Below are 16,317 nucleotides of genomic sequence, written 5' to 3'. Positions count from 1 at the left end.
CAAAACTGGGTCACATGAGCTCAAAAACTAGGTCACTATGTCAAATAATAGAAAAAACAACGTCATACTCAAAACTGGGTCATGTGGGAAGAGGTGAGCGATTCAGGACCATCATGGTCCTCTTGTTTTCTTTTAGTTTCCCAAAATGGTAGAATAGAATGTCATTGTTTCAAAAGAGTTTTTTCATTAGTTCATAGGTAAAGCCAAAATTTGATAATGTTATTGTGAGAAAAATGTCTTGTGGAATTTTCTTGCTTTGGAAAGACCTTCAGCTAGCAACTCCATCTTACAGTTGTTTGTATTTAATTGTAAAATGCTTGTGATATTAAAATTTCAGATTCAAGAATTTAAAGTAAAGGTTAAACATAGACTGGCATTTCAGAAAATGTCTTTTTATTCATTAAAACTATTGTTAAACTGCTTTCTAGCCCTATTTATTTTCTAATCTCTATGCTTCTGTTTTTTAGCTCACCAGAACACGAAGTGCTCAGGGTGAGCTTTTGTGATTGCTCATTGTCAGTAGTCTGTCAGTCCGTCCACACTTTTCTTCAGATGACATCTCCTCTGAAACTACTGCTCAGAATTGCACCAAACTTTGTCAGTAGCATCCTGGTGTGGCCTTCTATCAATTTTTTCAAATGTCTTTTGGAGCCACCAGAGTTAAAAATAGAATGGCCTTTAAATGACTTCTTCTCATATACCGCTTCATGGATCTTCATCAAACTTGGGTCAGTATATTGTTTTTCAAATTGGGGCACTTGGCCCCTTTTAGGAGCTGCTAGAGCTGAGAATAGAAATACCTTTAAATGACTTTTGCACATGAACTGCTTGATTGATCTATATCAAGTTTTATCTGTAGCATCATTGTAAGGTCGTCTCCAAATTTGTTCAAATTTGGGAGCTTGGCCACTGTTAATGGCCATTAAAGCTAAAAATGATCTTTATATGACCTACTCATGAACCACTTGATGGATCTTCATTTAACTTGTTCAGTAGTATCGTTGTAAGAAACATTGGAACTTTATCTCCTGCGGTATTTTATGATCCTCTTCCAAAGTTGTACACTGAATAGCCTAGCTCTTTAAGCTCTGAAGTTTCTGTGGGCGGTCTTAGGCCATCATGGCCCTCTTGTTTAATGTTTTATGTAATTTTAAAACACAAAAATAATAATTTTATTAGGTATTACATTAATGTGAAATGCCATTTTATGTGCTAACCATTGCCTTTAGTGTTAAGGGTGATACTGTCAAGCTGTTAACTAAAATGTTTGAATGACATTGAACTCTTGAACATTAATTGGACCTGAAAGGGGCTAGAACAACTTTTTGGTGCAGGTTCTCCTTCAAAATAATTCTTGTGCACTTGAACATGGTGTAAACACACACATATGTGTGGATACACATGCTGTACATTTGAAAGTGATGAGAAGAGTTCAAGGTCATTCTCTGAATAAGAAATGATCACATTGTTTTTTGATGGGTAAATATTTAGACTTCTGTGAATAAAAGATAGTGAGAGCAAACTTTCTGTTTTGCCAGTTAAATTCTTGCTCAATTTTATGGTTACTGTGTTCTGGATTGGTAGAAAACCATGCTTGTTCCAGCAGTACTGTAATGACTACATTTGCTATTAAATGAGAAGTAAAAAAAGCACATGTAAACGAAGAGATTTTTTGTGATTTCAGAAACCCAGGTATGAAACATTGAAAATCTCTTACTGAAGGGCAACAGTACGTCCGAGCTGCTTTCGTAAATCTGTTAAATAAAAAGTATAAGTAAGATAGTATAAACAGATCTTTCCAATCAAAATTTCTACGTGCAGCTCTGACCAGTCACGAAAACTAGCCATCAGGAAATGGATAAAAAACAAGTACTGGTATCTACAACAGTGTTTTATACAAATGCTGCAAGGATGGCATGAAAATCTAGAACCAGGCAATTTGTTTACCAATGATTGTCTGCCCATTTTCCCCTGTGTTACAGTGCTTTGACATTGATTAATACTGCAACTAATTTATTTGTTCTATTTCTATTTAAACACAAAAGGTTCATGCCACACATAAAATAGAGAGGAGGACGAAGTCACTTCAACTCCGGGATCAAGGTCACTGGTAGGAATAAATCAAAATATACATAACATTGAGGTGAAATTAGCAGACAGGTAGTATGTATCTACTAGTCAGTCGTGTTTTGATTCTTAAAGATTCGAATAAAAATTTTGATCAAATTTTTTTCATTTTTTAATGATTTTGGTTGTATTTTCATATTACTTTTTGGAACATTTTGGCTTTCTTTTTCCCTTTTTTTTTCAAAACATCAGAAATGTCAATTCTTTCTGAAATTTTAGAAGACTGACTATAGAATTATTATTAATTTCATTTCAGAATTTAAATCAACATTTAAATGTTTCTGCGTGCGCGCAAATTAAACGCAAGCCAAAGCTGCGTCATTCCTTAGCCCTGCAAGCTGATATGCGTTTTGCGACCTGATCATGCGATTTAAGCATTGCTGCGAGCGTGCAAGCCGGAGCGTTAGCGCTAGCGATGTGTAGATAAAGTGAACAATAATTACAGTAAAACAAGCTACCAATCAAATTTATTAGAATAATCTATAATGCCAAATTTATCTTCCAAAAATGGGGGAATGTGATGTTTAATATTACAATTCAGATTTTGTACCAGAGTAATTTTTACTGTATGTTAAATTTGATTGGTTCAGCTTGTTAAATAATTCAAAAGAAGAACTATACAAGTTAAACTCAAAATTTTCAGTTAAATATTTCATGGATGAAAATGCAATATGTACGTTTCTGTTCACTTTGTGTTCACTGCGAACATGGAAAATGACGAGGAAATTTGACAGACTGTCACTGCTTTAACTACAGACTATAAACACCTCACACATGCCATTGTCTTCTTATGAAATTGAAAAGAAAAGTAATTATAGATTTAAAGTTGTGCAAAGATTTATAGTGCACTGTATTCCTGTGTAAGACAACTTTTACACAGGTGTTGATTTATTCTCAAAATATCTGGAATGTTTGGAATACATTGATGAAGAAGTTTCAAGAAATAATAAACTTTGGTAGGTATGAGGTTTACAAATCTTGGAAAAAGAATGTATTGTAAAAAATTTTTGGCTTGATGTGCAAAGCACAATATTTATTTGGTAGGTGTAACTGTATTGGTTGATTCAAAAGTGATGTTCTGTCTTATTTTATCATTTTCCATAGCGTTGCTGCAGCGCTGCGACAAGCGATTGCAAATTCCGCCTTAAATCGGTGCTGCGCGCATGTGCGCATGCTGCTGCTAGATGGCCGATATAGACATGAATGCGATTTTCACTGAGTTTATTTCTGGTTTTCTAGGCATGTTATCTAAAAGCCATCGAGACACAACCAAGTTTTGCTGTAGCTTGGAGCAATTTAGGATGTGTATTCCATGCGCAGGGAGAGATATGGTTGGCTATACACCACTTTGAGAAGGTACAATTTCTCTCCTTTTCTCTATTGTATGGAAGCTTGTTGAATTATAAATCTAGATAATGTGTTGCAACATTTACATTTACTGTCATTGAACTGTTTTGCAGGGTTCATATTGAAGTTTCTTTTCAGGCAGTGGCATTGGATGCAAATTTTATGGATGCTTACATAAACCTGGGCAATGTTTTGAAGGAAGCAAGAATATTTGACAGGTACCTTGTCTTACACAAGTTTTTCTGAATGTATATTTGTTTTTGAGATATTTGTCTTTTTTCTGCTACCTACCAATTTTAAGTGGATGATCCAGTGCTGAGCTCAGGTATTTCTGCTGAAAAATTAGTTACACATTTGCACATACATCCTCTCATTATCTTACAGATAAAAAAAGTTTGTTTAAAATTGAGTATTCTGCAGTTTCCATTTGAAAAAAAAAATCAGTTCCAAGATTGCTATTTTACAAAATATCATTCCTTCAGATCATATTCTTGTTTTTTTTTCAGAGCTGTGACGGCATACCTGAGAGCTTTGAGTCTGAATCAGAATCATGCCGTTGTCCATGGTAACCTGGCCTGTGTCTACTATGAGCAAGGGTAAGTGATAAAATATTCAAGTATTTCTTAGGGATTTTTATCATGGCTAAAATATGTACAACCCTGTAAAGAATGTAGAATTTTTTAGTGTGAGGATTCCAGCCAGCTGGCTTGTAGAAAGTCTATTGTTCTAACAAGGTGCCCAACTGGTCCCAAAATGATTCAAGAAGGGGCACCTAGGATCTTCTACCACAATTATGTGTAAGTTAAAACAGCAGAAGCAAAAATATGTGTTCCCAGTACAGTAAATGTGATGTTACCATCTGGTTTTAATGAACACAAAACAGCATAGAATTTAGGAAACTGTATGTATCTATTGAGTCACTTTCCTTAGACCGGCAATTATTTATTCAGTGGAAGATGTCCAAGTCTACATGTATAACAACGATTGTGCCTATTTCATAATATTGGAATGACAAATGTGCATGAAAATATTAAATTTTTCAGTTTGATAGACCTGGCTATAGACACATACAGGAAAGCTATAGAACTTCAGCCAAACTTCCCAGATGCTTACTGCAATCTTGCCAATGCCCTGAAGGAAAAGGGAAAGGTATGACATTGGTTGTCTTTTCTCTTTTAAACCTGTTACTGGTTAATTTTTTGCCTTTTCAAATTATATGCTGAAGAAAGTCGTGTATATTGCAAACCATTTCTACTCATTATTTAGCCCTGTTACTTTCTGATTAAGAAAATTAGATTTTTTACACCATTTAGACTGGAATTAGTAGATATACGAGTTACTGACTTTGTTTGGATCAAATTTTTCGTAAAATGCATCGCCCCCGGGGGCGTTTAAACGGGGTTATACGGTAGGTGTGCATTGTACATGGATGTTTACAGTAGTATTGTATTGCAGTAGTTTCTTCAGTAAAAAAAAAAAAGTCAGTCCATATGGTTCATTAGGGAGAGAGCAGTTCTATGGATTGTGGGGTAATGAGTTTGAGCCCCTGGAAAGGCGAATGTTCTCCGTGACATTTGTGTCTGAAATCATTCATTCTCCTCCTCTGATTCATGTGGGGAAGTTGACATTTACTTGCGTAGAACACGTTAGTACTGGTTAAGAATCCTGAAACACTGGGTATGTTAACTGCTCACTGTACATAACTGAGATACTGTTGAAAAATGGCCTTTAACCCAAAACAAACAAAATCAGTCAAAACTAATCAAGGAATTTTCAAGATCAGTTAATATGCCGTGGTTTATACATGTACTTAAAAGTCAGTTTACATTAAAAGGAGAATATGAAGTGGAGGAATGTCTATGAAGTTGCAGTTTCAAGACTTTAACAGTCAGTGAATATACTGTCATATAGCTAAATACTAAATGGTTAACCTTACTATATAGCATAATAAAAAAATCTGTTTACTTGTTTTAAATGCATTGTTCTTTAAAACCTTGGTTGAAATTAATAACAGTTGATGTTAATAGTGAAATATGTTTTTCATATAAAGGTGCAGGACGCAGAAGAGTGCTATAACACAGCTCTTACTTTGGCACCTAGTCATTCTGATTCCCTAAACAACCTGGCAAACATCAAGAGAGAGCAGGGAAACACAGAGGAGGCAGTACGTCTGTACTTGAAGGCCCTGGAAGTGTTCCCAGAATTTGCTGTGGCCCACTCTAACCTTGCCAGTGTTTTACAACAGCAAGGAAAATTACATGAAGCTCTTTTACATTACAAAGAAGCTATAAGGTTGGTACTAGTGGATATTATATAAGTGTTGACCTCCTTATGAGAGATGTATAGAAACCAGTAAATAAAATCTGTGAAAAGCTCCTTTGGAAGCAGAGTATCTACCAAGCTAGGTAACAGCAGACTGTTTGAATAAGGGATTCTTCTTTAGAAACACATAAATTTACATACATACACATATATATAGTATCTTTCTATTACGCAAACAAACATTCTGTTTTAAAGACAACAGTAAAATTGAAAATTTACTGTTAATGAACTTTTGAAGGTCATCAAGTGATGTTGTGCTCCAGATATGAAGTTTACATGGCAGCATGGAAACAGATTAACCTCTGGTCCTATTGTAAGCACATGATCATTGAAAATATGTATATAATAATTGATGGTGCAGGTACTGTCTTAGCATTACTGGTAAACTAAACATTTTATAGAATCTCGCCATCATTTGCGGATGCCTATTCTAACATGGGAAACCTACTGAAGGAGATGCAGGATATACAAGGTGCTATGCAGTGTTACCAGAGAGCTATACAGATCAAACCAGCTTTTGCTGATGCTCACAGTAATCTTGCCTCCATACATAAAGATTCAGGCAATATTCCCGAGGCCATACAGTCTTACAGAACAGCTCTCAAGCTGAAACCAGAATTCCCAGATGCTTACTGTAACCTTGCTCACTGTTTGCAGGTACCAGTTTATGTCTACATTAATTTCTTTGTTTGATTCTGGTTCTTGGTTCAATTGATTTATAATTTACTGAGCTATTACATTGCATAGACAAGATTTTATTCATTGCTCAGTTGTTTAAGACTATTTCTGATGTAACTTTTGTTAAGTTTATGGTATTTCAAAATAGGGCAACTGTATCTTCTTTGATAAAAAGTATTTTCCTATCTCCCTATTTGACTGATTTATGCCCACTGCCTTTAAAAATGGGGAAGCATGGAATGTTACCCGTTTGTCAGTGCATCTGTGTGCAAGTTAATGTTTGCACTAAATCTTGTCCTCTCAAACCGTGTTGTGCTTTGTTGGATTTTGAAATAACTTAGCACAAATAACCACCATAACAGGACAGCATGTCAGTTGCAACATCCAGTACATTAACTTAAAATGCAAACAAAGATTTAAGGTAATTTATCTTGTCTGGTTGGTAAATTAATTAAAATAACTGAGTTATATAAATGATCACATTTTTTACCTGAATGATCAAATTTTTTACCTGATAAATGGTATTTCGTGTAAATATTTTAGTTTGTATGTGATTGGACGGATTACTCTGCAAGGATGAAGAAATTGGTACAGATTGTAGATGAGCAGCTAGAAAAGAATCGTCTTCCCTCTGTACATCCTCACCATACCATGTTATATCCACTTAGCCATCAGCAGAGGAAGGGAATTGCTGGCAAACATGCTAACCTTTGTCTTGAAAAGGTACTTTTACAGATTCAGTGGGATTAGATTAACTGTAATATGTTGAATTTTTTAAAGGCAGCTTTCCATTAAAAAAGAACCTCCATTAAGTGGTTAAATTTACTGATCTAAAATCACTTGCCGGTCACTGTGTGTCGGTTCGAAGCCTTGCTTGTGTTGTAGAATTTTACATATGAAGAAACTGTTCAGCATATGGAATGTATGTGGTTCTACCAAGGTGTTTGCCATGCCGGAAATAATGCTCTGAGGGGCATCTGGGGTCTTGATTCCATTATGAAAAGCTGCAAAAGTTACTGTTTCAACTAAATTGTGTTGATCTTACTCTGAACTAAACTGAAACAATAATTTTTATGCCCCCGAGGGGAGGCATATTAGTTTTCAACTGTCCGTCCGTTCATTAGTTCGTTCGTTCGTTCGTTCATCACAACGTTAACTTTTTGCATGAAGGCACTTTACTCGCGAACCACTGCACCCAGGACCTTCAAACTTCACATGCTGATAGTACTTATTGAGTATACCACCCCTACTGACTTTGGGATCACCAGGTCAAGGTCACAGTGGCCAACGTTAACTTTTTGCATGAAGGCACTTTACTCGCGAACCACTGCACCCAGGACCTTAAAACTTCACATGCTGATAGTACTTATTGAGTACACCACCCCTACTGACTGGGGTCACCAAGTCAAAGGTCAAGGTCACAGGGGCCAACATTAACTTTTTGCATGAAGGCACTTTACTCGCGAACCACTGCACACAGGACCTTCAAACTTCACATGCTGATAGTACTTATTGAGTACACCACCCTTACTGATTAGGGTCACCGGGTCATAGGTCAAGGTCACAGGGGCCAACGTTAACTTTTTGCATGAAGGCACTTTACTCGTGAACCACTGCACCCAGGACCTTCAAACTTCACATGCTGATAGTACTTATTGAGTACACCACCCCTACTGACTTTGGGAATGGGTCAAAGGTCAAGGTGCTGCGGGGGCATTTGTCACCATTAGTGACAGCTCTTGTTCTTCCTGCTGATAGAACTATGTATGATCTGTTTATCAAGATATTCATAGTAAGTTTAGTAAAAGAATGTTAGGAAGTACTATTTATTGGCCTGTGTATAGTGGAAAATACTGTAAAATCACTTAATTTAGTGGGCATGGAATTTCATGGTTTTGGTCAAAATGGCAATTTCGTTGGGATATGAATTCGTGGATTTCAACTTTTGAACAAAAATTTAATTGGAATTTTACTTGTTAGTTGGGATGAAATTTCGTGGATTGACTCAACCACGAAATCCACGAAAAATAGTCCCCCTCTAATATTAATGATTTCACAGTAGCAGGTTTTAAAACGTAGTAAAGAGATTACACATCCAACTGAGTAATTATCTTGTAATAGATGTCTAATTATTTATGGGGGGCCTATATATAAATAATGAATTCTGGGTATGTGAGTGAAGTGTAATGAGATTCTGTTATATTAGTTTGATTCTGAAATGCTCTTTATATTAAAAAGAAGGTCATTCATGGTGGTGCTCTTTTTCAGTACCATACACAAATAATAAATGATATGGCAACAACTCACAAATGTCACTACGTTTTAAATTACTTTTCATATTTGAATAAAGTGTTTTCTGTGTGCTATATAAAGATAATACCTATTTTCTAGATTAACATATTACATAAGCCACCCTATGAGCACCCGAAAGATCTATCGGCCAGTGGAGGACGACTTCGGATTGGTTATGTAAGCTCAGACTTTGGTAATCATCCGACATCCCATTTAATGCAGAGTATACCAGGACTGCATGATAAAGATTCTGTTGAGGTATGTCCAACTCTACTGTATTCATGAATTTAGATGGGTTCTTATGAAATCAAGTTTTCATTTTGATAAATAATATCTGTAATCATACTACACTTTTTAAGATAATTTTTAGCAAAAGTATTATAGTATCTGAAGTAAAGACTGTTTTGATTGTAAATATCACATTTCTGTATATATTCATTGATTTCTTAATTTAAGAAGAAATCAAAGTGCAACAGAAATTTTCAGCTGTAATGTTGGATGTCAGTAATACATTACTTTACTGGTACACATTCAGCTTAACATGGTTACATGAATTTACCTTGTATGATAAATATATTTCAGGTTTTCTGCTATGCATTAACAGCTGATGATGGGACAAGTTTTCGTAGTAAAGTTTCTCGTGAGGCAGAACACTTCATAGATCTGTCTCTGGTGAGCATTTTCACTTTGTTTATCAGGTAAACCTGCTATACAAAAACAAAAGTTGTCTTGCAATGATTTTTATTTTTTGACGGTTAAATGCTTAAAGACCACCCACAGAATAACTGTATTTTTTGTTTTCCATTATGGTAATTATACGTGCTTTGCATGTTAAAATAGGGGAAAACGAATATCTACTTACAAATTGATAGTGCTATATATAAGACCAAGACAATGTGTTAAATGTTTAAACATTTCAGTAAATTAATAAAGCATTGTGCACAGTACTAGATGTATTGAGTTGAGTTATGACTCCACTTTGTTTCTTCTGTGTAAGATGGTTATTTATCTGTGCTTTTAAAAGTGAACTACAGAGAGATTGACTGAAAAGTTTGCAGATGAAGTTGGGGAAAGACTTATGTAGGAAGGGTCTAAATTGCCCACCTGTCATGTAGTATATCTGTATCATAACAGTATTATCAGAATGATTTTCATAAAGTTCATGTTGGAGGAAAAAGTAGGTCACTGGGCTGTGGTGGGTCTTTAATATTAAACTATTTTTGTATTATTTTAACCTTCATCTCTTTACAGTTAAGCTAATGTAAAGTATGTTATATATACTTTTTGTTAATCACAGATACCATGTAACGGTAAAGCAGCAGATCGCATCAATTCAGATGGTATACATATATTGGTCAACATGAATGGTTACACTAAAGGAGCACGAAATGAACTATTTGCATTAAGACCTGCACCAGTTCAGGTGAGTTTATATTATATATATTGAAATGACATTAATATTGACAAGTAGGATATTTAGTTTTTGTTGAACGTGATTCTTCTATTAAGTAAGACAGAAATGAAGCCTTGAACACAACCAAAAAAAAGCCATTAGCAGGGGACTGTTTATAAGAGGTTATAAAATGTGCAACACCCTTTAAACCTCATCAGCTTAAACAGTTTATTATTATTTAGATGAATTCAATGGACTCTATGATCCTAGAGATGCTGAAAATATAAAATTGAAGTAGGCATTTCAGTTTTGTTCAACTTTACTTTTAATAAGAAAGAAAGCAAAGAAAACAGGTTTGACTTTGAAGCTAAAAATAAGACTTACTTTGTCAACTTTCCTACTGTTCTAAAATAACTGTATGAATGTGTTTAGGTGATGTGGCTAGGTTACCCGGGCACCAGTGGAGCATCCTATATGGACTATATCATGACGGATCGGTTCACCTCACCTCTAGAATATCACAGCCAGTACTCGGAGAAGCTTGCCTACATGCCAGACACATTCTTCATAGGAGACCACATGCAAATGTTCCCACACCTAATGGAGAAAGTGATAGTGAAGCAGCAAGAGGGGGAGACTTTCCGAGATAACAACATCGTATTGAACGGTATCAATCTGAAGGCACTGAAAGATACAGCTGACATACAGGTATTCAGTACTCTCTTACCCTTACCCTGCTAATTTTCTATTATGGACTGGTTCATCATTCGATTTGGGCAATACCATTCATTATATGAAGGGATTTCCACTGAAAATTTACTGACTGAACAGCGAACAGTGCAGACCATGATCAGACTGCACAGATGTGCAGGCTGATCTTGGTCTGCAATGGTCGCAAAGGCAGAATCACTTGCCCCCAGCAGGCTATGGGTTAATACATAAAATTTGAAAGTTTAAACTACTTGACTGGATTCATTATTTATCTCTGATTAAGATATTACCGTAGTATTTAAACAAAAATAAATCAAAACTGAAGTTTAGGGATGATCTGTTCATACTACTATATAAAATGTACTTGATGTTCAAGAGTAATAACTTTCATATAACTATGTTGTAGAAGACCACAATAAGATGTGCCCCAGGTGAGACATGTGATGAGGAGAATGGAGAGCCTGGTACAGTGACGTACGAGACTGTGGTTCTTCAAGTTGGTGCTGTACTCACACAGATGATCCAGACTGGACAGTCGCACGCTTCAATCAATGATATACCTGTACAAAGTGGTGTTACAACACAACAGGTAAGCATGCTTTGCTTGAAAAGTAGGTGTGTGTGCTTTATTTTATCCAAGAAATATTTAATAGCATGGAACATTATTTTTAGCTCACCTGTCACAAAGTGACAAGGTGAGCTTTTGTGATCGCGCAGCGTCCGTCCGTCCGTGCGTAAACTTTTGCTTGTGACCAGTCTAGAGGTCACATTTTTCATGGGGTCTTTATGAAAATTGGCCATGATGTTCACCTTGATGATATCTAGGTCAAGTTCGAAACTGGGTCATGTGCAGTCAAAAACTAGGTCAGTAGGTCTAAAAATAGAAAAACCTTGTGACCTCTCTAGAGACCATATATTTCACAAGATCTTCATGAAAATTGGTCCGAATGTTCACCTTGATGATATCTAGGTCAAGTTCGAAACAGGGTTACGTGCCACCAAAAACTAGGTCAGTAGGTCAAATAATAGAAAAACCTTGTGACCACTCTGGAGGTCACATTTTTCATGGGGTCTTTATGAAAATTGGTCAGAATGTTCACCTTGATGATATCTAGGTCAAGTTCGAAACTGGGTCACGTGCAGTCAAAAACTAGGTCAGTAGGTCTAAAAATAGAAAAACCTTGTGACCTCTCTAGAGGCCATATATTTCACAAGATCTTCATGAAAATTGGTCACCTTGATGATATCTAGGTCAAGGTCAAAACTGGGTCACGTGCCATCAAAAACTAGGTCAGTAGGTCAAATAATAGAAAAACCTTGTGACCTCTCTAAAGGTTATATTTTTCATGGGATCTGTATGAAAGTTGGTCTGAATGTTCATCTTGATGATATCTAGGTCAAGTTCGAAACTGGGTCATGTGCGATCAAAAACTAGGTCAGTAGGTCGAAAAATAGAAAAACCTTGTGACCTCTCTAGAGGCCATACTTGTGAATGGATCTTCATAAAAATCGGTCAGAATGTTCTTCTTGATGATATCTAGGTCAAGTTCGAAACTGGGTCACGTGCCTTCAAAAAGTAGGTCAGTAGGTCAAATAATGAAAAAACCTTGTGACCTCTCTAGAGGCCATTATTTTCATGGGATGTGTATGAAAGTTGGTCTGAACGTTTATCTTGATGATATATAGGTCAAGTTTGAAACTGGGTCAACTGAGATCAAAAACTAGGTCAGTAAGTCTTAAAATAGAAAAACCTTATGACCTCTTTAGAGGCCATACCCTTGAATGGATCTTCATGAAAATTGGTCAGAATGTTCATTTTGATGATATCTAGGTCAGGTTTGAAACTGGGTCACGTGCCTTGAAAAACTAGGTCAGTAGGTCAAATGATAAAAAAACCTTGTGACCTCTCTAAAGGCCATACTTTTCATGGGATCTGTATGAAAGTTGGTCTGAATGTTCATCTTGATGATATCTAGTCAAGTTTGAAACTGGGTCAACTGCGGTCAAAAACTAGGTCAGTAGGTCTAAAATTAGAAAAATCTTTTGACCTTTCTAGAGGCCATATTTTTCAATAGATTTTCATGAAAATTGGTCTGAATGTTCACCTTGATGACATCTAGGTCAGTTTCGAAACTGGGTCACATGCAGTCAAAAACTAGGCCAGTAGGTATAAAAATAGAAAAACCTTGTGACCTCTCTAGAGGCCATATTTTTCAATGGATCTTCATTCAAGTGAGAATGTTCACCTTGCTGATATCTAGGTAAAGTTCAAAACAGGGTCACGTACCTTCGAAAAGTAGGTCAATAGGTCAAATAATAGAAAACGTTGTGACCTCTCTAGAGGCCATATTTTTCAGTGGATCTTCATGAAAATTGGTCAGAATTTTTATCTTGATGATATCTAGATCAAATTCAAAACTGGGTCACATGAGCTCAAAAACTAGGTCACTATGTCAAATAATAGAAAAAATGACGTCATACTCAAAACTGGGTCATGTGGGAACAGGTGAGCGATTCAGGACCATCATGGTCCTCTTGTTATTTTGGTGGGTGTGGGGGGGGACCTACATATTCTTGTTTGTCATTTTTACATGCACCATTCATTTATGTAGTTTGCAAGCTTGGAGAATTGGTAGATGTTTTTAGATGGGGGTTGAGTTGGACTTGGAGCTGTATTTTAAAGCAGTTTAAAAGAATGTATCAGCACATTCTTTTGGTTCAGAATCTTTAGTAGAAATTCTGAAAGTTGCTGTATATCAAGACAAGGACAATGGATGAAAATGAACTGGTAGAGCATCAAGAAAGTACCAAAATGAAATCCTGCCAGAACTCGTAAAATATTTCTTGTTTGTCAATGTGTAAACTTAACATCACTTAATATTAAATGAAAGCAGAATTTTAGCTAGTTATAAAAATTCTTATCACGTGATTTGTGTGTGGAAACACCTATCCTTATGAAAATTTGCCTGTTTTCAGACAAACAACAAGACTGCATCAGGAGAGGAGATACCTCAAACCATTATTATCAGTGCTAGATGTCAGTACAGCCTACCTGAAGATGCTGTTGTGTACTGTAACTTTAACCAGCTGTATAAGATAGATCCTGATACACTCGACATGTGGTTTGAAGTTCTGAAGAATGTTCCAAATAGTGTACTTTGGTTGCTACGGTTTCCAGCTGTAGGGGAGCCAAACGTTTTACAGACAGCCAAAAATGCAGGATTAGATTCAAGCAGAGTTATATTCTCTCCAGTAGCTCCTAAGGTACAAAGAATTGTTTGATACTGGATAGGTGAAGAGAGGCTACATGTATGGTCTTGTGTAAGAATACATTGCCATATTTGAACAACAGAAATGTAAAAATTCAGATTTAGATGTACTCCTTGACAAAGAAATGTTTTGAGATAGAAAAGAAATATTTATGCACAAACACAATAATTCTTTGACTTTAAGTTACGCCTTCTTGGGTAAGAGCTGCATGGCAATCCTGTAATTGTACAGGAAGACCTTACATGCCTCTTGGCACATATTTCAAGCTCACATCAAGACTCTGCAGTTAAATCTACTGAAAACTTAACCCTTATTAACATTGCTTTTACCAAATTTAAGGAAATCTGCAGATATAAATATTCTACTTTGTTGTTAAGAATTTATATAAAACTTGTTCATTTCATTTGTAGACTTTCTTCACAAACAGTTGATGTTTTCATTGATGCAATTCGATACATGGCACCGGTTTGTCAACAGTTGAAAATTGTAATCAATTTTTGTCACTTTTTGTTTAGGAGGAACATGTACGTCGTGGACAGTTAGCTGATGTATGTCTGGACACGCCACTCTGTAATGGTCACACAACAGGAATGGACGTTCTGTGGGCTGGCACACCTATGGTCAGTTTGCCGAAGGAAACACTAGCTTCAAGGGTAGCAGCATCACAGTTAAAGGCTCTCGGTTGTCCTGAATTGATAGCTAAAGATAGAGAGGATTTTATCAACATAGCTTCAAAACTTGGAAATGATAGAGAATAGTATGTACACTGTTATAACTTAAGGTATTAGACCCCTAATAGTAATGTTTAAAAAATGGTATTTGCTAGGTATATTCTTAAAGTTGACTGTGTTTTGCATTGTGTTGCAAATTTTAAACAGCTTTTACCATGCCATTTTTAGCTCATCTGATTTTTTGAAAAAAAATGATGAGTTATTGTCATCACTTGAGCGGTTGTCGGCGTCGGCGTCGGCGTTGCCTGGTTAAGTTTTATGTTTAGGTCACCTTTTCTCCTAAACTATCAAAGCTATTGCTTTGAAACTTGGAATACTTGTTCACCATCATAAGCAGACCCTGTATAGCAAGAACATAACTCCATCTTGCTTTTTGCAAGATTTATGGCCCTTTTGTACTTAGAAATATCAGATTTCTTGGTTAAGTTTTATGTTTAGGTCAACTTTCTCCTAAACTATCAAAGCTATTGCTTTGAAACTTGGAATACTTGTTCACCATCATAAGCAGACCCTGTACATAAGAAACATAACTCCATCTTGCTTTTTGCAAGATTTATTGCCTTTTGGACTTAGAAAATCAGTTTTCTTGGTAAGTTTATGTTAGGTCAGCTTTATCCTAAACTATCAAAGCTATTGCTTTAAAACTTGCAACACTTGTTCACATCTAGTTGACCTGTACAGCAAGAACATAACTCCATCCTGCTTTTTGCAAGATTTATGGCCCCTTTTGGACTTAGAAATATCAGATTTCTTGATTAGTTTTATGTTTAGGTCAACTTTTTCTCTTAAACTATCAAAGCTATTGCTTTGAAACTTGCAACACTTGTTGAGCATCATAAGCTGACCTGTACAGCAAGCAACATAACTCCATCTGCTTTTGCATAATTATTGCCCTTTTGGACTTAGAAAATAATTTTCTTGGTTGAGTATTATGTTTAAGTCAACTTTCTCATAAACTATCAAGCTATTGCTTTAAAACTTGCAACAGTTTTCACCATCATAAGTGACACTGAACATCAAGAAACATAACTCTAACCTGCTTTTTGCAAGAATGATGGCCCTTTTTAGACTTAAAAAGTCATGGGTAGGACAATATTTCTATTACACAAAAAAAATCAGATGAGCGTCAGCACCCGCAAGGCGGTGCTCTTGTTTATAAAGTTTGTATAATTTATAGTATTTCCGCAAGCTCAAGTAGAAACAAATTGCAAAGCAATGGCCACTGTCTAAAACGTTTGCAGAAAATTCATTATACCATTAATTTTAATAAAAGAAACACCAAACTATTGGTAAAATATAACAAAACACAAAATAAAACTGTCAATTTCATTTTTTTCTAGGGTGCTTCAAGTAAATGGATTTAATGAGACAGATTTCTAACTCCCAACATTGAAAAGTTATGGATGAGTCCAGTGGGACTGTTTTAAATTTTGCTCACTTCATTCA

At 35.8% G+C, this 16,317-nt stretch overlaps 1 protein-coding gene across 1 annotated transcript in view; it reads left to right on the top strand.

Moving 5' to 3' along the window:
• Positions 1-16,317, top strand: part of LOC123558091 (UDP-N-acetylglucosamine--peptide N-acetylglucosaminyltransferase 110 kDa subunit-like) — a 31,541-nt gene that overhangs the window by 6,604 nt on the left and 8,620 nt on the right. The window contains exons 5-18 of the mRNA XM_053542614.1: positions 3,367-3,483; positions 3,613-3,692; positions 3,981-4,070; positions 4,518-4,623; positions 5,525-5,766; positions 6,198-6,453; positions 7,018-7,197; positions 8,866-9,024; positions 9,349-9,438; positions 10,064-10,189; positions 10,592-10,867; positions 11,277-11,459; positions 13,847-14,134; positions 14,656-14,897. Coding sequence (XP_053398589.1) covers positions 3,367-3,483; positions 3,613-3,692; positions 3,981-4,070; positions 4,518-4,623; positions 5,525-5,766; positions 6,198-6,453; positions 7,018-7,197; positions 8,866-9,024; positions 9,349-9,438; positions 10,064-10,189; positions 10,592-10,867; positions 11,277-11,459; positions 13,847-14,134; positions 14,656-14,897 — 2,435 coding nt within the window. The remainder of the gene's footprint in view (positions 1-3,366; positions 3,484-3,612; positions 3,693-3,980; positions 4,071-4,517; positions 4,624-5,524; positions 5,767-6,197; positions 6,454-7,017; positions 7,198-8,865; positions 9,025-9,348; positions 9,439-10,063; positions 10,190-10,591; positions 10,868-11,276; positions 11,460-13,846; positions 14,135-14,655; positions 14,898-16,317) is intronic.

Source organism: Mercenaria mercenaria, chromosome 5, assembly GCF_021730395.1.
Source record: "Mercenaria mercenaria strain notata chromosome 5, MADL_Memer_1, whole genome shotgun sequence".
Taxonomy (NCBI): Eukaryota; Metazoa; Mollusca; class Bivalvia; order Venerida; family Veneridae; genus Mercenaria; species Mercenaria mercenaria.
This window is presented reverse-complemented; position numbering and strand designations above follow the sequence as displayed.